Source organism: Cygnus olor, chromosome 3 (genome assembly GCF_009769625.2).
Source record: "Cygnus olor isolate bCygOlo1 chromosome 3, bCygOlo1.pri.v2, whole genome shotgun sequence".
Classification (NCBI taxonomy): domain Eukaryota; kingdom Metazoa; phylum Chordata; class Aves; order Anseriformes; family Anatidae; genus Cygnus; species Cygnus olor.
The window spans coordinates 53,571,572-53,595,411 of record NC_049171.1 but is presented as its reverse complement, the minus strand read 5'-3'; the positions used below and the strand labels follow the sequence as shown (position 1 = coordinate 53,595,411).

Sequence of the window (23,840 nt, the reverse complement as noted above, 5' to 3'; positions counted from 1 at the left end):
GAGTCCTAGTCACTCTTTGCTGCATAGACACATTTGACATTTGTGTTTGGTTGCTAGTAGTTACACTTGTCTAGTTTGCCGAGTAGTTAATACTCAGCAAAATGGGAGGACATTTTGAGAAATAAGAGTTGATGTTCATTAATATCTAATAATAATTATTGTTAGAAGGTAGGGTCTTCTGTGAGGGTTAGCTTCCTGCCTTACTCTCTGTGGGTTGGCTAACCAGAAGGTAATCAGGCTGGCTCCTGTTAGGAGCACACATCTGCATTTACAGTGCAATACAGTCAAAATGTACCTCAGCTGGAAAAGGCAACTGAGGAGACGTCTTGTAGGGTCTTGCTCTTTGTGACCGTTTTGGTCGAACTGAACTGGGTTTGGAGCTGTTCCTGACTTTTCTGCTTGGTAACTCTGATACTCCTGGCAATCTGACATGGAGAACGAAACAGGACAGAAATGATCCTCAAAACCCAAGTTCCGTTTGCAGAAGTTTCTGCTCCCTGAACTGACTTGGTGTGGGGATAGGTGAGCATCATCTGTTTTCTGCAAGAGACAGAGCAGGGTTGTACTAGAAGAAAAAGGAAGGAAAAAGGGAACGACTATGTTAGTACTGGCTTGAACAGTCTTAATTTTGTTATAATATGGCATCTTTAGACACTTTGATTCAGATCACTTAATTACAGCTTTGATTTAAATAAATAAATAACCCCTTCCTTGTGGTGTTCCTAGATTAAGATTAAACAAATTAAAAGAATTCTGATGTGATTTTATAAGAAAATAAGCATGTTTTTCTGTGCTTTGATAAAGCATAGAAAATGTCAGGTTCAGTGCAGGTCAGGATTTAGCCTGCTGAAATCTCTGAGAATTTGCATTCTAATACCTAAAGCTGAGCTTGCAAATCTGGCACATGACTGCAGGGCAGAATAAATCTTTCTTGTATAATATGCAAAATTACTGGAGAACTTAATTGGTAAATTAGAAAATAGCCTTATGCTGTAGCTAAATGATCGGTTTCATATGATCCTGATCCCTCTTGCCAGGGGTTGGGAATGTCACATAGAGATAAAGGCTGCTGCTTGGCTTCCTGCTGCCAGGTCTGCGCTGGGACAAGATGCCCCTGTCCCTGGAGAGCTCCTAAGCCATCCCTGAGTGAAGCTGAGCGAGGGATTTGGCTCCTGCCAGGCAATGTATCAGTGCCACCCGCGGCCAGAGGATGTTTCCACACAGCCTCTTACTGCCTTTCAGCTGAGATCTAACACCATGCTAACTTCCTGGTTGAAAGTGCTCATATATTAAATGCAGATACGTTTTTTTTTTAAACTTGTGAAGTTGGCCCTCTAAGGACTGTAGAGTAAATTAACATTCCTGAATTTTCCTGCAGGATTGATGCGCATTTATGCTCCTATAAATGGAGAAGAAACATTTTTTCTCAGGGGCATAGCAGTACTCTAGAAAATCTGTTGTCATTTATTATAGTCTGGTTTAATGCAGATTTTTAATTGACATAATTTCTCTAAGTAATTTGAGCAAAGGAGAGGAAGGAAGAAAGTTTAGGATTACTGTTATCAGCATGTCCTAAGGCTGTTGCTTTTAAATGTAGGATTATAACTGCTATTTAACGGAATTATCCTTGACACACGTGGCCTCAAGAAGAGGTCTGAAAGCAAGGGCAGTGCAGTGTTGTCAGCTGACAGCCTGAAGCAGTGTCTTTGAAAAGGTCTGAAACCATCACTTCTTGTCTGGCAGATGACCTCTGGCATTCCTAGCTCTGCTCTGCTTTGTGGAAGGAGGGAGGAAAGACAACGCGGAGGCAAAGACTCTCCTCTTACGTAAAGCCAGGTTGCTGGTAGTGGTCCTTGAAAAAGGCTCTTCCCGAGCAGGGGTTAGAGATGTTGCTGTTGAAGGGAGATGGTGGACCTACTGAGTGGCAGTGGTTCTTCACCAGACACCAGAGAGCTGTGCTTTTGTCCTAGCTGCATGCCTGGGGAGGGACAGGTTCACCTGAGCCACCCCCAAAAGGCACCCTTTGAGCTAGCTCTTGGCTGATTGTGGTAGGAGAGGGTGTGAAGTGTCCTTGGGTGAATCTGCTGCCTGCTTCTGACGTGAATGCCCTCTGCTTGTATTGCAGAGCTGCTGTGCTGGGTTCCCCAAGGGAGGTTTCCAGAGCAGTATTTATTTGTGGTGCATCTGTGTATGGAAAAAGCATCTTTATAGCCAAGCTTAGTTAGTTGTAAAAGTTCTTGGCTGTTTGTGCAAAATGATATGTAAGAATAGCTACAGAGGCATACAGTAACATTTATAGTCACAGAAGATTATATCATAACAAACTCAAAACCTTTCCTAGATGCCTTGCCTGCCCATTCTAACTTCATTTTTCTGTTATTAGCTGTATTGAGTTTGAACCACATTAATTTTATGTAAGAAAATCTCTGCCAGACTGAAAATTCCTGTGAGCTGCTCTTAAATGTGACTGCAAAACTTCCTGCTCTAGGATAAACAAAAACTTAAATGTTGCTTCCATCAGTTTAAGAGGTGTATTCTTAAGGGAAAAATAATATCTGAATTAATGTATAACATAAATTCATTTAAAAAAATCATTTTTGATTCTATGTTGACCATAAGCATACAGATAACAGCATAGGTGGATCTGACAGACATAGAGCTCTTAGGGTAACCATGCTGCTACCACCTGGAAAACAGTGCTACTGTTATTCTTGTATAAAATATTTCATAGTTCTGATGCATAGAACATGAATATAATTAAGCATTGTATTAAATATATTTAATATTGAGAGTATTCTTAAGTCAGTATCTGCCGTGGCTTCTTGCAAAATAAACATTTTAATCCTGCTTTTGTTTCCCTGCAGATGATGAAACATGCCTGGGATAATTATAAGCGTTACGCATGGGGATTAAATGAACTGAAACCCATATCTAAGCAAGGACATTCAAGCAATTTATTTGGTGAGTAGAGTGTATTTTTGTGCTTAGTGACGTTAGTATAAAACAGTAAATCAGCTGAAAAGATTATAGGTGATAAACACATGTTCTTTCTAGCCTTTGTGATGCAGTGTGGTGTTTCTTGCTTGTTATGTATAGAAAATAACAGTTAATGAAGGTCATGCTGTCTGTGACTCTTATAGATCCCTTTCTGAATGAGAATAAATGAAGTGTCATTGCTGCATGATAAAGAAGTAGTTTTGTTGCATTAAACACTTCCCTACCTTAAAACTTTTCATATAAAGTGGAACTCTTCGACACCAGATTCAGTAAGCATGAAACAGAAACTGTAAGGGGGGAGGTGGAAGGGGCTCCAGAAAAGTCCTGTACAGGGAACAAGCATCGTTACTGGGTAATCTCTACTACCATGAAGGTAGCTGAAGCTGTCTGCAGTTCTCAGCAATTTATGCCCATTCCTTGAAGAAACTTGTTAATCCCTATCACTCAGGCTCCCTTAACAGGCTTTTTCTTTCATGAATATAAACATTATTTGCACCTCTAAATGTTACACAGGAGATGTTTAAATAACACCCAAGTTGTTATCAGTTTAGGACAAATACGGAGCTGAAAAGCTCCAGTAGGAGAGGCACACTGCAGAAATCCAGTGTAATGAGGCAAGACTTTTTAATGTGCAAGTGGGACAGAGCTTGGATAAACAGCAGCTGAAGGGCACCAGAATTCTGAAGAAGCGTGAGAAAGCAGTCCTATGAGTTGTCATCTTCAGTTTTGCAGAGAAATGATCAATTAAGCTGTTTAACTGCAATCTTTGTATTCAAATAAATTCTGTTTTCCAAACAGAAAGCTGAAAAAATGAATTAATTTCTATAGCTGGGGTAAAAGTCAATATATTATTTTGATTTTAACAGGAACTTATTTTGTTGACTGTGTGGAAAAGACAGTTTCAAGTGGGAACAGTTCCTAAAACAGCTTAAATAGAGCACTTATCAAATTCTCAACTATATTTGGAAGTTGCTAAGAGACAGCAGTTGTGATTACAAAAATAAGTGTGAAAATACAACATCTACATTGATGTTGCTGCACTGCTAAGGTGACATCAAAAAAAAAGTTTTACTAGATAATTATAGAGTTAGATATTGGACTTTAAATATGAATTGGGTGTTTGAAACCAAAGCAGTTTGGGTGAACTTCAGGGTTAACTTGGGCTTCTATTTTCATGTGTAAAACTAAAATTGTTTGATTATCAGCTTTCAGATTATTGATAGTTTTGCAGTTTAATATCAGATTTAAGTAACTGTTTAATGCAATCCTGTTTTGTTTTCTTGGAGGACAAGAAAATGTTTCATGATGTCTTGAAAATTAAAATGCTTAATCTAGTTTCATTGGCATCAGAAGTGGTATAAAAATTTAAGTGATTTGAGTTCCTAATGGTACTGCATGGATTTGCAGAAAAAGCAGTAGATATATTGACTTGTGAAATTCTTAAGTAGAAGTGCTGCGGATATAGCATAAGAATAAGTCACTGAAGGTACTGTTTAGTGTGCAACAGGAAAAGTGTTGAATTTGAAAATAAAACTGCATTTCAAAGAATAAGAGCCAGAGTCAGTTTAAATGCAGACCACTTCATCATCGTGGTATCTAGCATAAGATCTTATTGCTGAGGAGATTTCCTTAGAAACGTCTCCACTCTTGTTGATCTTGGTGGCAAATCAAAATAAATATTGTTTCTCTTCCACTGTAATTCTTTACAAAATACCGAAGAGCAGCATATCTACCAGCCATGCTGTCTCATGAACTACCCTTTCCTGAATCTTTAATCTCCTTTTGTTTTTTAGAAACAAATCCTTGTTTCTGTAATAGTATCCTCAGATCACTAGATCTGGTCGGTACGTTCATGTTTGAATTCCACAAATGCTTTTTTCTTTTTTGTAAAGGAATGAAAAGATGAACTGGTTTTGACTTTTTTGACCAAAAAGAAAAAAAAAAGTTGAACTTCTTTTAGCTCATGGAATGCCAAACAAGGTTTCTTTTCTGAATTAAATTATTGACAATAGGTTACCTCCAGCTCTGAATGCCGTGAATTTCCTCGCAACCCTCAGAAGTCAAGTAAGACCTTCAGTTTGCCGACAGCCATTATAACGATCTCTAATTTGCAGTGGTTGTCTTTTAATCTTGCTTCTAGGTCTCATTTTTCAAAAACTTCAAAAAAATTTTTTTCAAACGTTTCTGGTTTTAACAGCAGTAAGATATAGCGTACTTCATTAGCCAGGTGGTTAATTTTGAACTCTTCCCCTCCTGTTAATTAATTGGTGCCTCTACAGTACTTGAAATATATTGGGAATGTCTGTTAAGGGTTGGAGATTCTGAGTATTTCACAGTGGGGATTAGCAGGTTCCAATATTGTGGCTCACTGGTGCTTAATGTTGTATGGGTTACAGACAGTATAGTTCTTTGGGCACAGGAAGAGAGTTTTCAAAAGATATTGCTTCTGAGCTTAATTTTGGAGGTATTAATGCTTCAGTGAGGCATTTTTTAGGTAGATTATCGTGACTGTTGTCTCGAAGGCTCTGAGACACAAAAACAGCATGGGCATTTAACAAGCTCAATTACACATAGATGTGACTTTGGCAATACCATTGTGGATTTGGCAACGCATTTAATGCAATGTGATACTATTGTTAGGCTAGGTGGAAGAGGAATATTGCCAGCAAGATGATGACAGGAGAAAGCTGCATAGAAGCCCAGATGGTTCTGACCTCTGGGGAGGAAAAGCATCCTGATCTAGCACCTCACACAAATTAAGAGTAGTAGAGCTCTTCTGGAGATGAGGACTTCCTGAGGAGCTTTGAAGTGCCATTTTATTTTTCTTAAGCCCATGAAGCAGACTTTTGAAGACAAGGGCCTGCCTTGGTCTTGCAGATATTCTGTGAGCAGCGTATGTGAGGAATGGGAGGTGTATTGATAAGCTTGAAAAAATCTTTAGAAAGGTGGCCTTTAGATGTACGTGACTATAGACATTCTGCTTTGTTATTTGCAGAACTTGATTCCTTTCACATGTGCACACTCAACTATCTTTTAGGGAAAGGCTTAAACATATAGTGAGCTGAAATATTTTTGTTTCAGGATGAAGCCAAAGCCTAATGCTTGCCTCTGACCATTGCTAAGTCTTGTCAGCATATCCATGTAATGTTTTAATTTCCTTTTATTTGTCACTTCAGCTTTTACCATGTTATCTTGGCAGGTAACTGACATTATTGTGGTTTTTTAATTGTTTACATCAACTGCAAAGAATTCAGTTACAGTAACAACTATTTGAAAAGGCAGAACTGGAAAGACATCAGTTGTTGTCTTGGTAGTATTCTTAATATTTTAGTTCCATGAAGTTAACTGTACACTGCTTCTAGACTAATCTAGTAATTAGGAATAGCTAAACTTTTTTTTTTTCCTTCACCCTACCTGTGTGTGTCATCTATAATGGTATGACTTTTGCTGTGTACTCATTCTTCTTTATAAGTCCTAATTGTTCCGGCCTGGTAGAATATAGCCCCAGTGTAAGTGTTAAGTTTATTAAAAAAAAAAAATGCATAGAAGAAAGGTAGAATGGTAAAATCACAATTTTGTAACTTTAAATTTTTTTTAATCTCCCATTCATCTCCCCCACGCTCGTCCCGGCCCTGGAGCTATTCTTCTCTAAGCCTTCTGTACTGATCTTAAAACTAATGAGCACTGCTGGTTTAGAGCTTTCTCTAGAAGTGATTTCTGCGCTTAAGCAAGTGTTACTAAAGGGCTTGTATAATTTCCTGTAACTGTGTTCCATGTACAGCATTGCAAGTTTAATAATAATGTAACTTGTGGGTATAGTATAATTAGTCTCTGCCAGTGAAAAGGGACCTTTTCCAGAGGGATAAGGGGAGGCTTTTAATACTCACAAGCTGCAAAGCTGAAGTGTTATGGTTTAGCAAGATCCTGTTCTTCCCACTTTGAACTAATTTTTGAAGTTTATTGAATAGAGTATTGAGGTGTATGAAGATTTTTAAAGCCTGCTAATATTCATACTCAAAACTCTTCCATTGATCACCAATGTGTATTTTTAAACTGGTAGTTTATTAATATAGTTCACAAAATTTAATTTTACATGTATTTAAATAACATATGAATTAAAATTAAAAAGTTTCAATATTTTCCATCCCCACCCTTGTTTATTTTCACTGTTGCTGCTAAAGTCCCTGGAATTACGGATTTCAGTATGCAGTCTTAATTTTGGAAGTGAGCTTGAATTCTTTCACAAATAAATTAATAGAAACTTGTCTGAAGAATAACATCAGCAGATAAGTGGATGGATGGCTCAGCACAGTGTTTGTGGAAGGAGGTTCTGCTTCAAAACTACTGTTTTTTCAACTAAGCAGGTCAATATGAAGGCAAGGAAGTTTATTGCCTTTTAAGATTTCCAAAAGCGTTTTTCAGGGTTATTAATGGCCTCTTCCAGTACTCTTCCAGTAATGCTGAGTCCATGCTCTCAAGTTACTTATCACAGCGCTGGAAAATCAAGTGAACAGAGTGACAGCTTGGCAAGGATAACAAGTTACCCAAGGCAGTTAAAGCAATAGGAAACTGCAAGCAATTCTGTGAACCCAGAGGGATTTCCCTGATAGATGATAATTGCACTTTAAAATAGCAAATGGGTCCTAATATACCTAAATTTAAACTGGCACATAGTGGCATGGGAGATATGAATCTAGTTAAACTCAAAATAGGTAGTAAAGATTGACAACTTTTTGGTGTAATATATGGATGTCCATAAATAGTGGCAAGGATGGTGTGAATAAGGATTTATGGTTCCTTGTTGGGAACAATACCCTCTGGATAGGGTTGAAATATCAAATCTATAGAAGTAGCGTGTTCAAAGCAAGCAAAAGAAGGCGGTTCATTACAAAATGTGTAGCTGAGCTGTACAAGTGCCAAAGTCATGGTGGATGCTAATGGTTTCCATGGAAAGCAAGTAGACAAGGTAATGGACGAAAAATTCATCAAGGGCTATTAAATACAAAGACACAAGAACTGGCACTAGAATGCACAGATCTCCAAAATACTGGAAATTAGAAGAGTATTCTAGAAATATCACTGCAGTGTTTAGTGTTACACAAATGAGAAGCCAGATCTGTTTTTTTTTTTTTTTTTTTTTTTTTTTTTTTTTTTTTAAAGTATATAGTTTTGTTTTGTTTTTTTCCCCCACTCTTACCAGCTGGTAACAGTGACTGAAATTGAAAGTGTTGCTGGGGGATTGCCAGTATTTGAGCAAGTTTTGTGTTTTGGCGTAGTACATTTTAATAACTAATCACTCTTGACACTTTAAATTGCTAATGATATTGGATAGGAGCCTTTACAGTCAACTTTAAATAAAAGGAAGCACTCTTTAAAAATTTGAGTCAACTTTTGAAACAGTGCTCTAAGAAACCTACAGCTCTAGTCAAAAAGTTAATTTTGTCAAACCCATATGTATTTTTGAATATACTGAGATTAATGTAGTTTAAAATTATTGTTGTACAATGTGCATGTGTATACAGCTGAAAAAAATCAAATGCCTTATCAATTATTTTTTTCTGCTCATATTTAATATTACAAAGTATCTGTTCTTATTTCTCATGTTAAGAAAATCTGAACTGCTCTTAATGGCTAGATTAAGAAAAAAATGTGATTGATTTTATTACTGCATTTTTGACTGGAATTTTGAGTCTGAAATGACAAATTGAAGGAAGCTTTCACTGAAAACATCTACTTTGTCTGAGTTTCTTCAACTTACAGTAACTGGAAGGTGACAAAACAAGTTTGTCTTGGTGGCTGTGAAGATAATGAAAGGTCTGGAAGATCAGGGTGGGGCTGAGTGCAATTTCAATACACCTATGTATAATTTTTTTTTCCACAATAGTGGAAGTACAAAGTAGCCATTAAAGCAGTTCTTCTGACAGTAATGGAGAAAAATTATTTTTGAATACTTGCATATTTTTAAGGGTATATACTTTATTTGTATATGCTGAATTTCCATCGTATAAAAAAAATACTAATACAAATGTCATGTACTAATTTTCATACTTCATCTCAGAAACAGAAAAAAGTAACTTTTTCTAGAATAACTAGCAACATTCTACTCCTCTTTTATGTTCATTCAAAAACAAGAAATCCTGGTGTATGGTGCTTGTTGTTTGGTGAATTATTTACAGGTGGGAGAGCTGATGCGTAGCATGACCTGAGGCCACTTCATACTTCATTCCATACTTCCCAATTTTGTCGTATGCTTTGCCACAGTTTTCTTCCATTCAGAATATGATTAAGAAAAAGAAAAGCAGTTGATTTCAAGGATAAGGGGAAAGCAATACGGCCTGGCCTCCATCCTGTTATAGGCAATGCACTAAGACAGATTTCTGAAACTTCTCCCAGTAGTGTTCTGTTTGATTTGCCTGCAGATCACAAATCTTTATCTGATTCATATATACGTACACACGTGCGTGTGTGTGTATATCCAAATATATGGGATGGCAAGGAGCGTGGATATTCTGGAAAATGAAAACACAAACTTGGTATACAAGGGATGGGAGGGAAGTTGTAAACAAACTATTAAATGCACCAACATGCATTGATTCTGGCATCCTAACTGTATTCTATTTCAGACTCTCTTGGCAAAAAGTATAAGCCATGTTTAAAAGCCTGGGACAGACAAATTAAAAAAAAAAAAGCTTCTTGGCCCACTCTCCAAACAGTTTGGCTATGATCCATTTGTGGTTCTTAAACCATATGGCCACATAAGCTCAGTCACAGAGCTTTGCTAATAAGCTTGTCATCCAAGGACAGCAGTTCTCCCCGCATTGTCACCCTGGAAACTCGTATGAAGTTACTCATCCTCTGACCACTTTTTTTTTTTATTATTATTCTCCGCCCACCTAACCCTGAGGGGCTTTCATTACATTCTCTAATGTAATCTAATTTTCGTATTTCTGCGTGGATAGTTTTGTATTGTTAGATAATAAAAAGGATATTGTTAAGTCAACCTGTTACATATTACACAAAACTGCTCTGTGATACATATCCAGCTATTCTGAAACACTGGATCAGTTGTCTTTGTTCATCATCCACAAATCTTGTCAGCAGTAGAATCTTTTTTATTTTTCTTCCAGATCATTGTTAAAGATATCACATTGTTAAACTTGAGAGGGGATGCTCTTTAGCTGCTGCTAGATAGTCCGTGTCAAGATTCATGTTGACTGATTTCTTTTGCATTCTCTTCAGTTAATTAGCTTGTAGGCTATTTTACATGTTCTCTCAGTCACTTACATGGAGCAAGTGATGCTGTTAGTAAAGAGGAGAGATAAATACAGAAGCAGATTTAACATAGCAAGTAACATGGAGCACATAGGAGTACTTGGTTTGGAGGTTTTGGTAGAGACAAATATGTTTCTATTTGGTAGGCTTGCACATCTGATTATCACTTATCAATTATTCACTTCAAGCTTACATTTGATGAATTTCAGTCCATTTTCTGTACTTCAAGTATACAGTTTCCTGTATTATCTGCTGAATAAATCCATAATTACTTCAGGGGTATGACTTTGCTCAGAGTATTACTTGTGATAGCTTCCTCCTGACTAGGACAACTGTGAAACTCTAACTTGGAGATTACAGCTTTGCTGGCACTTTTTTGTTAAACGAGATGTTAATCAAATTTATAGCTGCTTTTAGGCATATGACGGAACAATTCTCCTGTCCAAGTATTCTGTCATATGAAAATGAGCATGTATTTTAAATGCCTATCAATAATTTTTGCCTGTTGCAGACCTTGACTTCTGTGTAACTTCTTGAGAACGTTGCACAGAAGCTAACAAGTATGATAACTGCATTTCATACTTTGTCTGGTGTACTCTGAGAATCATAGCATATATTGGCTTGTGAAATATTTGCTGTTATTCCATAATTAGAAATGTTCATTTAACTTCATTACATTCCTTTTTTCTTTCCTCCCCCTCCCCTTGTTTGTGTGACTGGTTGCAGATGAACTGTTCAACTACACGATTTCCTTAATGCTCTTAACTTTGGATTATCCTGTTGGCTAACTTACTGTAAACTACGGTTGGTTGCAAGCCATAACTCTGGCCTCTAGACTGACACTTTAAAAACACGCTCTGTTTTCTTTTATCTTTTGTCAAGAATTTTGAAGTGTAACTGTTAGAGATGAACTTGACTATTTAATTCTCGCATTAACTGTCTTCTGAAGCCTTCAGAGTAATGGCTAACATTGTCTTAAGCCCTAGAGTTTTTCCCATTTTCTTCTCTCTGCCTTGCAGGGAGAGGTTTATGCTCAAAGCAGGCCATGTGCTGTTCTGTGTGGGACAGATTCAGGAAAAACATTCACACAGGATGTGTGAGGGCCCAAGGGTGGTTTCTGAATAAGGCTGAGTGCTCTTTTACTTCTGACTCAGTAGTGAGTTGCAACTCAAGTACTAATCCTTAAAATTGAAAGCTCGGCTGTTTAGAGGTGGTGTTAGCTGTATTACAAGAGGATTATCACAAAGAGTGTCATTGCACTGAGCCTATCAAAATCCACTGAAGCAAATCAGGTTATAGATAATTTTTCTTTAAGTAGAGCTCAGTTGAAAAGTTCACTACAAGCTGCTTTTTTTGTACAGAGTTACTAAATATTTGTAGAACCGTTGTAGTAAGGTTCTAGAGCATGTTTTCCTCTATCAGTTTTCTACAGTCATTGTCACTCTCTTGTGAGCTCAGGAAAAATACAAGTTACCTGGCCAGGTTTAAAGAGATAATTTTCCTTTAATATGCCAGAAGGGCAGCCAAGCTCTAAGTAAGCTCTGGGAAGACAATATGCACTTGTTACCAAAGTATGCTGTAGTTTTGTTACTGGAATATCTGGGAGAAAACGTAGATGACCTCCTTTACGTAGGAAAGAGACATTCTAAAAAGGATGGTATAAGCAATAAGCAGTTGCTAAAACGGAGACAGTGTCTGATTCTGTTAAATGTATGAAGTAACGGTGATAATCTCAAGTTGTTAGTTTTTTTAAGATGATAAAAATGGGAAAATATTTTCTATCTGGAAGCTCAGGTTGAGAAAATGATGTCAGTCCTGCTATATGGAGGTTTCTAATCACTCCTCCATTTCATGAAGAAGCAGAATAATACCATGATGACAGTGAACACAAAAGAGTTCACTGAAGCAATGGATTTCCTACTTAAATATGAATAATTCAATTATGATATGTGATAAAAGTCTACAAGGTGTACTTTTTCCTGAAGCATCTCAGGATTATAGTTAAGTTCTGTAAAGTTGTTCGTAGCTGTTGTCTTGCTATTTACCCGGTGAAATCCATTCCTGAATGAGTAGTCAATTATCTACCCAAGTCATTAGCCCTGCTGGGGAGAGAGGGATTGCATCTAGTGACTTCCTCTGTTCTTTGCAACCTAAATTATTCCACAATTCTACACATTTACTTCTGTATCTAGAGTCGTCTCTTAAGAATATCTCAACAGTAGTTTGCATTAATAATGAAGATTGCTGGAGCCAAATTCATAAATACAAAATCAAATAAATTGGCTAAAACTGAATTTTGACACTCTGTAAGTAGAACAGAAACAAACTCTTAACAAAATAGAAACTCTTCCTGGACTAAAAAGCTGTTTTGAAAAGTCATCGTAGAATTCAGGGAAGCATGGGATCATCACTTGCGTGGCTGTATTTTCTCCCCTACCCTCCACGTTAGCCTTTTAGTGCAGGATCATGATCCGTGTCAAAGTGAACATATGGGTGATGTTTCATCTTGTAACTTCAGTTGAATGCTGGTAAGCTGACTCCTATCCATCCCCATAAAAGAGGTAGAAGGATGCCACTTTTGCAAACAACTGGAACTTGCTCTGAAAACCAGTGTCTGGTGGTATCTCTTGAGCTGAGAAGTTCAGATGTGTGCAAGTTTGCCTTTGTTCCCCATAAAGGTATCTTGTGCAGGCTACATGGTGTGATGTGCAGTATCAGAAAAAGATGTTTTTCAGAGAGGTTACTCATTAAAGGGCTGGTTTAACTGAAATGTGATCACTGCTTATTAGCTTCTTAAAGCTCTGTGTATGTTACTGAATATAGAAGATAAAAACAAAAAAGCAACTGATTTTTTTTTCACTCCAAACTGGAAGAATCAGTAATTTCTCAATGAGATTCATTGTCTTCTGTGAATTATATTTTACAGTGAATTGTTTCATCAGTGTTCAAAAATACATACCCATGGCTGAAAATGCAGTGCATTAGATCTGCTCTTCAAAACAGCATTAGTGGAAGAAATACTTAAATATTATGATGTTGTGTTGTGACATAGGAGTCAAAGTTAAGGCTGTGAATTCATGGTTGCCCACTTGAATGCTTGTATGTCGTATTTTTAATTGGATTAATTAAAACTGGATTTTGAAAATAGAATTAATTTAAATTAATTAGATTTAACTGAAAAGCCTTCTGTTGTAAAGTAAATCATTGGTTCTTCATTTATTTCAGGTAACATTCAAGGAGCAACAATAGTGGATGCCCTTGATACGCTGTACATCATGGAAATGAAAGAGGAATTCAAGGAAGCCAAGGACTGGGTTGAAAAAAACTTAGATTTCAACGTGGTAAGTAGTGTTAATGATTAACACTTAATGGTCTGTTTAGTATCCAGGTATCAACTGAGGACTGGATTCTAATATTGCAAGCATGGTACAAGGCTACAACACTAAGATTATTGATGGATAAAACAAGGCAGCAAGCAGAAATGTAGTGAACTTACTGTGCTGCTTATGAGCAGTTTTTTGGTCTGAGAGATTTAGGTAGATAGGAGGCAACCACCTGAACTGAAGCAAGGAGAAAGGAACAGATCATTTGTCGTTATAAAATAAGCAACAAACTTTACAGCCTTTTTGGATGGAAGAATCAGGACTTCAGTGCAAGCATTCATTTTTTGTTTTGTAAATGCTTCACAATTTTGCTTTCTAAAATCTTCCGTAAGTCAGACTTGCATTTACAGAAGGCACACGCCATATGTAATCATTTAAGTTCCTTTGTGTATTCTAGTGAAGTTGAATCCCGTGTATTAGACTGAACTCAGCTCGGCACAGACTGATCTGGTTTAGTCATAGGAGGCATCACACCTGCATGTACAAGTCATCCTATTAACTGGTAAATACGCAGTTGAGAACAAAGTTCATTTATAAAGCTTTTATTCTAGAACTGTTCCAGCCCTGAACAGCTAGAACATCTGTAAAACTTAAGTTAAATTGAGAAGTCCTGGTTTTGGTCTTTCTTTTTTTTTATTTTCGTGGTCAAGCATAATAGTATAATTGCCGGGTACAGAGAGCTAATGGAGTACCTCTGTTGACCAGAGAAGTCCCAATAATGTAGTAAAGCATTGTAGGCACAGTAAACCAAACACTTTAAACCTCTTGTAGTTTAGGTGCATCGTGGTAGAAACACTTTCTGCAAACAAAGTACTCTTTCTAATATGTTATGCAAAAAGTCAGGATTAATTAGCTTCTCTTGCATACTTGAGAATTAATTATCATTTTAAGAAGGAGGAGTTAATGAGTGGATATTATATAGTTTATATAAGCAGCAATTTAAAGTGCATTTATGTTTATATTAATAATGTAAATACAGAATATTAAACCGTGTTTCTGAGTAGTGTCAGATGTCTGAACAACATGCTAACTTTATCTTGAGCGTAAGAATTTTTTTATGTAGAAATGTTTGTAATACGAAAGTCCTGTCTTGCCTAGCTTAGCATTAGGAAGCTTAAAGAAGTAAGAACAAAATACCATAGAAAATAGCAAACTTCTTTAAAGAAAGAACAGAGCTCTACTTGGAGGAATCTTATAAAGCATGTAAAGTGATTTACATTACTGAAGTTAAAATATTCATTGTTACATAAATCTTGCTGTACTTCTGCTTATAGATGGTGTTGACTACAATTTCAGCTCCACCTGTCGATCTAAGCATTACTGAGGAAAAAATAAGTAAAAGCTGTAAAGTCCGTCAAAGTATCTGAAATTTTGTTTTACATTAGTTGCTTAGTGCAGTAATTCAACAGATTTACCAAAACTACTTTACAGATAATATATGATAATAACAATACCTGAAATAGCAGTCCTGAGTTCAACACCTCATGTGACTCTTCTCATAATACTTTATAGTCATATAGAGCTGAATTTTACTTTGGCATCAGTAATGACTAAATTGATTTTCCCAAACTAGAATGAGGGAATTAAAACAAATAACTACAACACCAACTTCAGTAATTTGTTATGATTATTAACTTTATATCGGTTAAATAAACAATCTGTTTAATGAATGAATTGTTTGAAGCTAATCAACTTGTTTAGTTTTCCACTTTAAAATTGAAGTTTAAATGCTGCTGTCTTATAATTTAAAGCTGGAAATTATTTAACACAAAGTACAACACAGTCTTTTGTGTTTAAGCATTTAAAGCTGAAACATAGCCATGTATCAGGCATTATGGAACATTTTCTGAATTAATATTTTGTAAGTTGTTACCTTCTCATGTTTCAGAAACCCTTTTCCCATGAAAGTGATTTAGGTTTTAATAAGTGATACACAGCCATATCCATAAATGCTCCTTCCTGCAAGTAGTATAAAGCATGTTTCTTGTTGATGTTTCGGGTTGTTTCCTGGGCAGTGACTGCTTAATCAGCTTTTGGGGAAGCACAGTTGGCCTTCATTTGTATAAATAGGATTATTTTTTGTATACATTTAATCTTAGAACTATGCCTTCTAAATCTGGAAGTTTCTTTAAGATGTTCTTTGCAAAAATAACAGTGTGATCTGTAACAGTCTTTTCTGTTTATATTCTACTGTAATGCAGCTGGATAAAGCAAGTTATCTTCTCTAAAAACTCATAATATTTCATGTAGAGTATTTGGCTAGCAGCAGATTACTCTCATCATGTGATCATAAAAGTTTCCAAATTTTACTTTGTAAAGTAGCCACCAGTTTATCAACGTAAAAGGATTTACAGAATAAAGATGCCATAGTGGGAAATGCAATCATTGCTTCACTTGTTAAATTTCAGTCCTGCCATTCAACAAATTAATTGTTTGGTTCTTCAGTTTGCTTTCTTCAGAAAGGTAAACAAGTTTTGATTTAGGAAGAAAATTCTAGATAAGTAAATGCCACCCTTCTTGGTAAACTTGTGAGTGGACATGTTTGAAAGCTTCCTCTTTTGGAGTATAACTTGCTTAGGCTACTTTCATTATAACTGAAGCTGGTAGCTCTTTGGTTTTGAAACTGAGATATCTACATTGCAATGTTCAGTATCCGTTCTCTTCTAACTGCTGAAATTTCAGGGAAACGAAGTGATTCTTCAGGAAGTAAGTTGCATTTTCTTGTTCTGCTGATATTTTAAGAAATTTACATGTACTTCAACCTCTGGAAAGAGTTGATGTTTAGCAGTGGCTGAGTCCATGGTCTTTGCATCATGGGTGTCTGCTCTGTTTTTCATTAAATAGCTTCATGTGCGTGGGGGTGTATCTTTGATCTTCAATTAATATAACTGAGGATTTGGTCTGACCTCAGCACACATTACAACTGAGGAAAAAGGAGGCTGTATTTTACAGGATCACTAGGGAACTTGGCTGTTTCCTAGCTATAACCACACAGCACTGTGTGCTTCTCTATTTTTATTTTTTCCTTATTTGCTTTAGGGCATGTACACACACACAGCATTCATAGCTTTCTGAAAGAGTTTCTGTACCATCACCCAAATTCTGCTTCATGCTAGGGAGGGAAAGCTATCAGACTGCAGTGCAAGAGGGTGACCCAAAATGAGTTCATCCTCAGGAAGACAGATTGGAAGAGGGATCTCAATGAAACACGTGAAGGTGTTAGGAGTCAGCAAGTAGTGGTGGAGGAGCTGGGCCATTTGGCACAGCAGTGAAGGACTAGGAGTTAAGTACGGGGAACTGATGGTGCTTCGCTTCTACACCTGGACCCCCCCAACTTCTTTAGGATGAGAGGCTAGCTGATCTGTCCCGCTGCCCTGAGCAGAGCAGGAACTGCAGGCTGTGGCGAGGCAGAGGAAAGGGCAGGGGTGATGTAGGGAAGGCTTGGGGCTAGCTGGAGGCTTGATTTTGTTCCTTTTTTTTTGGGGGGGGTAGAAAGATAGAAGAGAGCTGCAGCTAACTGGACGCAGAAGGTGGAATTAGTCTAGGAAGTGGAGGAAGGGAGAGGAGATCAGTCTACACTCCTAAAATAAATGCTTAAAGGCCTCTTTTCTAACCCTGCTGAACTCCTTCCCCCGAAGAAAGACAGACTTGCCGTTATCACATAGTGGGAATAGTCCTTGACCTATGTCCTAATGTGTGCCTGGGCATTGGCTGGAACAGCAGGGGCCAAAACCAGAGCAGAAAGTGCTGCCAGTTAAAGGATATGTGGGACAGTGCTTGGATTCACGCTGTGACCTGCTTAGCCTTCTGAGGTGGGTGTCGTCAGGCAGGACCAGAAGGGAGGCAAGGTATGGAGCAGAAAGCAATAAGCTTGTTGGGAAAACGGTTTCGTCTAGTAGATTTCTCAAAACTGAATTTGATATTCTGACTAAAATAACTTTCCTGCTGTTTTTTTTTAGCAGATTTTGCTTTGTTTGCCTCGCCGCTCTCCATTTTGGCCTAAAATGGAGGATGGCAGGAAGTTATGATTGCATAGTCAGATGAAAGTGGTAGCGGCCTGTGTGGTAGTTCTAGCTGTGTGGATATAATTTAATTGACTTTCATTAACATTTTGTGTGAGTGCTGAGTCATTGTGCATTACGTCTCATCACAGATATCTTTCCATGTTAGCTGCACAGGATGCATCTACTCAGAAAAGAGTGGATGCTGTGCTGTGGGGAAAGGATGAAAAGCTTTCCATTGTTTGCTGTTGCAGATAGGTACAAAATGAGTTGGGGACTGCAAAAAGAGAAGGGGATGCATAAGACAGCAAAGATAAGTTGAGGCTTGTGTCCTGCCAGCACTCTTAAGCCAAAGTGTTCATGGGGATGAGGGGGGTGGGGGGTGGGGTGAGCGGTTTAAGTGAGAAAACTGGAAAGTTCCCTGATATAACAATTTGCAACAAGATAGCTTTCCTATTTAAAAATAAAAAAATAAAATAAAATAAAAAAAGAGAGTCAATGGACTTCAAGTATAATGGGTCTGTGAGGAAGCTTAAGAAAGCCAGCAGTTGAAAATGGTTCAATTTGTGGGACTACTCGTTTACAAGTTTGCCAAATAATTTATTAGTACACTCTAAATACCAGACTTCAAAGTGACTTTATTTTGTTTCGATTATGAATAAGACATTATTTTGATGGGCTAAAAGGAGATCTTGGCAAATTTATTATTAAATGCAATTTTTTCTGCTGGGGATTAGTTAATGCCTTTAGTGACATTATTTTTGTTCATGTTTAAGGTCTTACATTTTGCTAAATGGGGACATCAGTAAGCTTAAACAGCATGCTGTGCAGTAACCAAGCTTTGATACTTGCAACAAAGGTTGCTAAAATTGTTTCCCTTGTCAAGGGGAACTAAGTGTTTTAACAAACTGCCATTAAATTTAATTTGTGGACTGCGAATGAAACTTTTTTCTACAGTCACTAGTAGTTGAAACGTTATTTAATTACAGGAGATTAAAGTAAGCTGTTGTAATACTCTTCATGTCTCTTTCATACTTCCTGGACTACTTGAAAATGATAAGGTTTGTTGTTGTTCCCAACCTTTGTGTTTAAAGACAAGAATATTATTATTGTTAATTACAAGTACAACTCATTTCACTTGAAATGTGGCTGTTTGTGCCCATTTGTTAGTCTAGAATTATGTACATTATTTAGTATTGTTCAGTGTAGGGTCCCTGGAGTTACCTCGCACAGCTGGATACAGCCTGCAGGACACAGGCTGTTTGTGATGGAGCAGTGAGGTATGTGTGTGTGCACGTGTAGCTGCATTCCCTGTACATAGGAGCGATAGATGGAAATGTGGGTGAGGTGACTGGGACTTTATTACACTCTTGATGAGACAGGAACAGGAGAACTGAAGGAAAAAAGGTTGGAAATGAATCTGCCCAATAACAAAGACTGAATTATATGGTAGTATTGAAGCCTCATTTGGATCTTTATGAAAACCAAGGGTAAAGTCTATCAAGTATAAATTCAGGTGACCTGCTTATTGTGAATACTTATTCATCCACATAACAAGCACGTGGTATTTTCTCCAATGGAATTATGAGTGACAGAGCAACTACCAGTGCTGCTGAGTGCTGGGTGGAAGTTCGTAGATAAAGAAAATTATGTCTTGCTTCAAATGTTACGTTTATAAGTGAGGGAGATTTCTTATGAGAAAACATAGACAGAAATTGTTTTGGTCTTGATTTACGAATTTTTGGAGAGAAAGATTCTGAGGAAAGAGCTGTGCTATAAGGGAATGGTCCAGAGGATGAAAATACTCGTTTTTGGGAAGCTGGACAAGTTCAACAGAAGAAGGGCTTCAGGAAAGCACAGCTGATAGTACCTTTTTTTATATGCACATTGCTTTCAACATTAACTCAAACACAGCTGGCTGAAACTTCAGCAGTTTCGCAGTTGTAGACTTAACCTTCCAGTTTACATAAGTGATGGAAGTGAAGTAGTGAGGTACAGTGGAGATCAGATTGGCCTGTCACAGGTTTGCAAATAAAATGCAAAGACAAAGTAACACAAACTAGCTAATGTAGCACTTAGCATTTTTGGCCGTTTGGTAATTTTTGTTGTTTTCTGAAGCTTCCTGGGTACAGTCAGTTTCCCTTTCTTTAAAATGAGTTAGTTTAATAGTCTAATATATTTATTAATTAAAACTTGGATTCTGCAGCTTCTTGTAGTGTTTCTGAATGTTGAACTACAGTTCTTCTCTTGCTTAAAAAACTTCAACATTTCTCCTTGTCAAGACAAAATATGGTACGCTTGGCTTTTTCATTCTTTGACTATTGAGACTTGTTACTTGCTTAGCCTGAGTTTGCGAGAGCAGTCTCCACCATATGTAAATATGTTTGCTTTCATTTTAGCCAGCAATGTAAAAGATGTTGCATCTTTGTCAAGAAGAAATGTTGTTTTTAGAAGCTAATGGAGAAAAACAGATGAAATTCCATGAAGTTGTCATCTTTTTGCTCTTGTACCACTTATTGGATACATATGGTTACATATATTGCTTTTGGTTTTATATTTCTCTAAATACAATGAGCAGTAGTCACAATTTCTCTGGATTTCAAATAGTACTTGGACTATCCCATATAGTGAATGATAAATTATTGATCAAGTGTAAGATGAAAGACCAAATTACTCACATACTTCAATTAAAATAAAAACCTTGGAAGTAAAACAAAAATACGTTGTTCCCAATATGCATATCACTCTCAATTTACATATTTTCTGAATCCTTTATAAAAGGGGGCCCCCAAAATTAGCAGTTAGAGCAAGATGATACTGCATAGTAACAGTAAGAGATTAGCAGATGTACTCACAAAGGTGTTTCAGATATTGTTGTATACAGTGCACACTCATGCAATCTAAATTAGGGTTCTAATGGAAAGACTGTGAAATTACAAATTATATCCATCCAGTTGGTAAGAGCTATCTTACACACCTGGGAACTAACAAAAGAAACATCATAGTCATTTTAAAATGACTACGTCAATTCTCCTTACAGAAGTTCCATTTGAAATAATAGAATTAGTTCAACCATTTCTCAGACCTCCTATGCTACAATACAAGAAAGGTTTGAAAGAGAAGGCTAAACTTGAAATTAAAACAAAATAAATTTTGTCCACTTCAACTGGTGAATAAAAGTAAAAACTTTGGGAGATGATGATAAAGTTTTTTTCGTACATATATTGTGGTACTCTGTTAGGAGATTCATAAGGTATTTTTGTACAGCTGGTAGGAAAATACAAATAGCATTCCTTGCTTGAGATTTGACGTCTGATTAGAAGCATACAGACTTATTTGTGCAAACTGTATGTGGGTGATTAAAAATATGAAAAGAGGGTAATGGTTAGGAGGGAGCATTTGTAATGTGTAATGCAAAAATCAAACCAAAAAGAAGGGCAAAGTTGATGTAGCAGTAATCTACTGCTCTTCAGACACGTTCCTTGTTTTCCGACTACTTCTTCACATGAGCTTTCCATGTAGAGATGACTGTTTCTTTGACATGAAATTATAAAACCTCTTTAACTGTTCTGCAAATTGCTATAATCCCTGTGATTTCTGAGAATAGTACTAGCCTGTTATGATGAGTTTGAGAATAACTACGCTATGAAGCATGCAGCTTTCAAATTTACCATTAATGAAATGCCTGTCCATTTCATTCACTGTCTGCTTCGGTGGCTTGCGTAAAAATTTTAGAAAGAAGTGAGGCTTTTGAACAAAGGGTCAGAGATGTGTGCAAGTGAAGTATTGGAAAGCTGATAACATCAAAACAATGGTTAGCTTCAAGAAATGTCCTGAAAGATCACCAGTTCAGAAAACATTCAAGATTACAGTGCAATTAATCTTTGTGATTCAATAGTAAAATCTTTATTCACAATGCTGTGTCAATGGAGGTTCATGTTGGATATTAGGAAGAGATTCTTCACCAAGAGGGTGGTCAGCCACTGGCACCAAGCCTGCCAGAGTTCAAGAAGCATTTGGACATCGTCAGACATATGGTCTGAATTTTGGGTAGTCAGGATATTCTGTGATTACTTCAAAGTGTTCTTTTTGTCTATATATGAATTCTAGAAATAGATGTCAGTGCATATATACCGAGCTTTTCTTAATGGGTTTTTGCATTCCTTGAAAGATAGCAAGGGTTGTGATTTAAATGGCCATATTGAATCCAGAAAGGTAGAATGTAAGGTTCTGGAAACAAAACATTCAGCTCATATATCACTCGATTTACTTTGAACAATTCAAATCGAAAAGTAATTTCATTCAATCCATATAGGAAACACAAGTGTCTGAGATATCTGATGAACTAATTCCCTTGTCAATTCCTACCTCTTTACAACTTCAACTTTCCTACATCAAAGAAAAGTTATTTAGCCTGTGATGAGGCTCAGGATTGTAGTGGAAAATATCTTAACTTCTGAAGAAGGTTCTCAAGTAAAGTCCAAATTATAGGAGTTCCTTAAAGGGGTATATATTGGCTAGCTCAACTTCCAGGGAAGAAAAGCCATCCCTAATCATGCCTTTAAACATTCTTTCTTCAGATCAGCCTTTAAGTCAGATCAGTTCTCTACAAGCTGTTTTCTCCTCTGGATTTAGTTAATGTAGACTTCTTTAGTTAATTCAGTGTTTTTACATAGGTAGCCTGCTTAGTAGGTGAACAGCTATGCTGGCTAGATATTTAAATCCTCTACAAATCTGAACTATTTTTGTATCCATCTCCTCTGGTTAACCATGTACCATGATAAAATAAAATAAATGCATAGAAATGGCACTAGTTAAAGCTGAACTGAATATATGTTTCCAGTTATTTCATTCTACATCTTGCTGGATTCACTGACATAAGGACTGGAAGCTTGGAAACAGAAATGTCAGATTAATTTTGGAACCAGAAATTAAGTCTTATTTCATTTCCTTTGTAGTTTCTTTCAGAAAGAATGAGAGTAGACAAGTATTGGGAAAGGAGTAAATAAGGAGATACAGTGGAGTTTTAGCACTCTTAAGATGAACTAGGAAAAAACATGCTCTGAGCAGTGCTGCACACTAGCAAAACCTTCTAATTTGACAGTCTTAACATGTGATGCCAGGTATGAGCTTTCTATAGACAGAAGTATGTGACTTTGATCCTTCAGTTTTTGCTTGTGTGTATTCAAAAACAAACAAGCAAACAAAACCCTACATTGGCATACATGTATATAGTATATGAATTACAGATTAATCAGAGCAATTCTGTGAATTAAATTATATCCTCAATTTTTAGAGGGTGAGCTGCACAGTTGATTTTAAAGGAGAAAAGTTAAACACCTAAGGGTAAATGAACAAGCATTGTAGCAAATCAGTGAGTGTTTTTTGAAGTCTCTGCCTTTTACAACTGATGAAATACTGAACAACCCTCTGCAATGTGTTGAGACACCCTTCCTTAATCAGAGTGCCTTGCAAACCTGAAAACCATGAAGTAACATTTCTAATAAGTAACCATGTGCTATTCTCTTCTGCAAAGGTAGTTTACTAGAATTTCAAATCCATAGAAAACAGGGAGCAACTTCTTCCCTCCTCTGTGAATTGATGTCTGAACCTTTAAACTGGAGAAAAGTATGTTAACTAGCTGAATGAGAAAAAGCCTGCAAGCCCTTTGGAAGAAAATTCTGCAGCCCCACTATGTGTTGATTTATATTGAATATAGCTGTAGTGTATGTCAGGAAATAGAAAACAGGAAAAACAACTCAATAGAAGCAAAAGCAACTCAGAACACATGAAAGTCAAACACCTTGTTTATGTACACGAAAGTTTAGAAGATTGACTGCTCAGTGCCAGTTTTCTACAGAGATGCAAAAATATAAAAAGTAGTGCTACATTCTAAAGCTGAAATTAAGAAACATCACTAGACCAGCTTTTCAACTAAATGCCTTTTCAGTGGACTGTGTTTTAGGGTAAAACCAGAATTGATCCTCCAGAACACGGGAAGGTAGTAATCATAAGATGAGCTTCTTCATTTAGATTTGAATTTAAAAAGGCAGTGAAGCATGTGCTTTGAGTTAGGTAGTGGCTTTATCTGTACTGATAAGTACAACAAAGCCAGTCTACATCATTGGTAAAGACCAGGTCAGCTTGGGAAGATCTGTCATTGTAATAGTGAAAGATCATCTCCTTA

General features: G+C 36.8%; 1 protein-coding gene across 2 annotated transcripts in view; it reads left to right on the top strand.

Annotated features, from left to right (window-relative positions):
* MAN1A1 (mannosidase alpha class 1A member 1) overlaps nucleotides 1-23,840 on the top strand; it is a 141,636-nt gene that overhangs the window by 33,961 nt on the left and 83,835 nt on the right. The window contains exons 1-3 of one of the 2 annotated variants that reach the window (XM_040551506.1): nucleotides 1,694-1,714; nucleotides 2,865-2,961; nucleotides 13,495-13,610. In XM_040551506.1, coding sequence (XP_040407440.1) covers nucleotides 2,865-2,961; nucleotides 13,495-13,610 — 213 coding nt within the window. In that variant the 5' untranslated portion in view covers nucleotides 1,694-1,714. Of the gene's footprint in view, nucleotides 1-1,693; nucleotides 1,715-2,864; nucleotides 2,962-13,494; nucleotides 13,611-23,840 lie in introns of those variants that run through there. The other variant, XM_040551505.1, reaches the window with a different exon arrangement.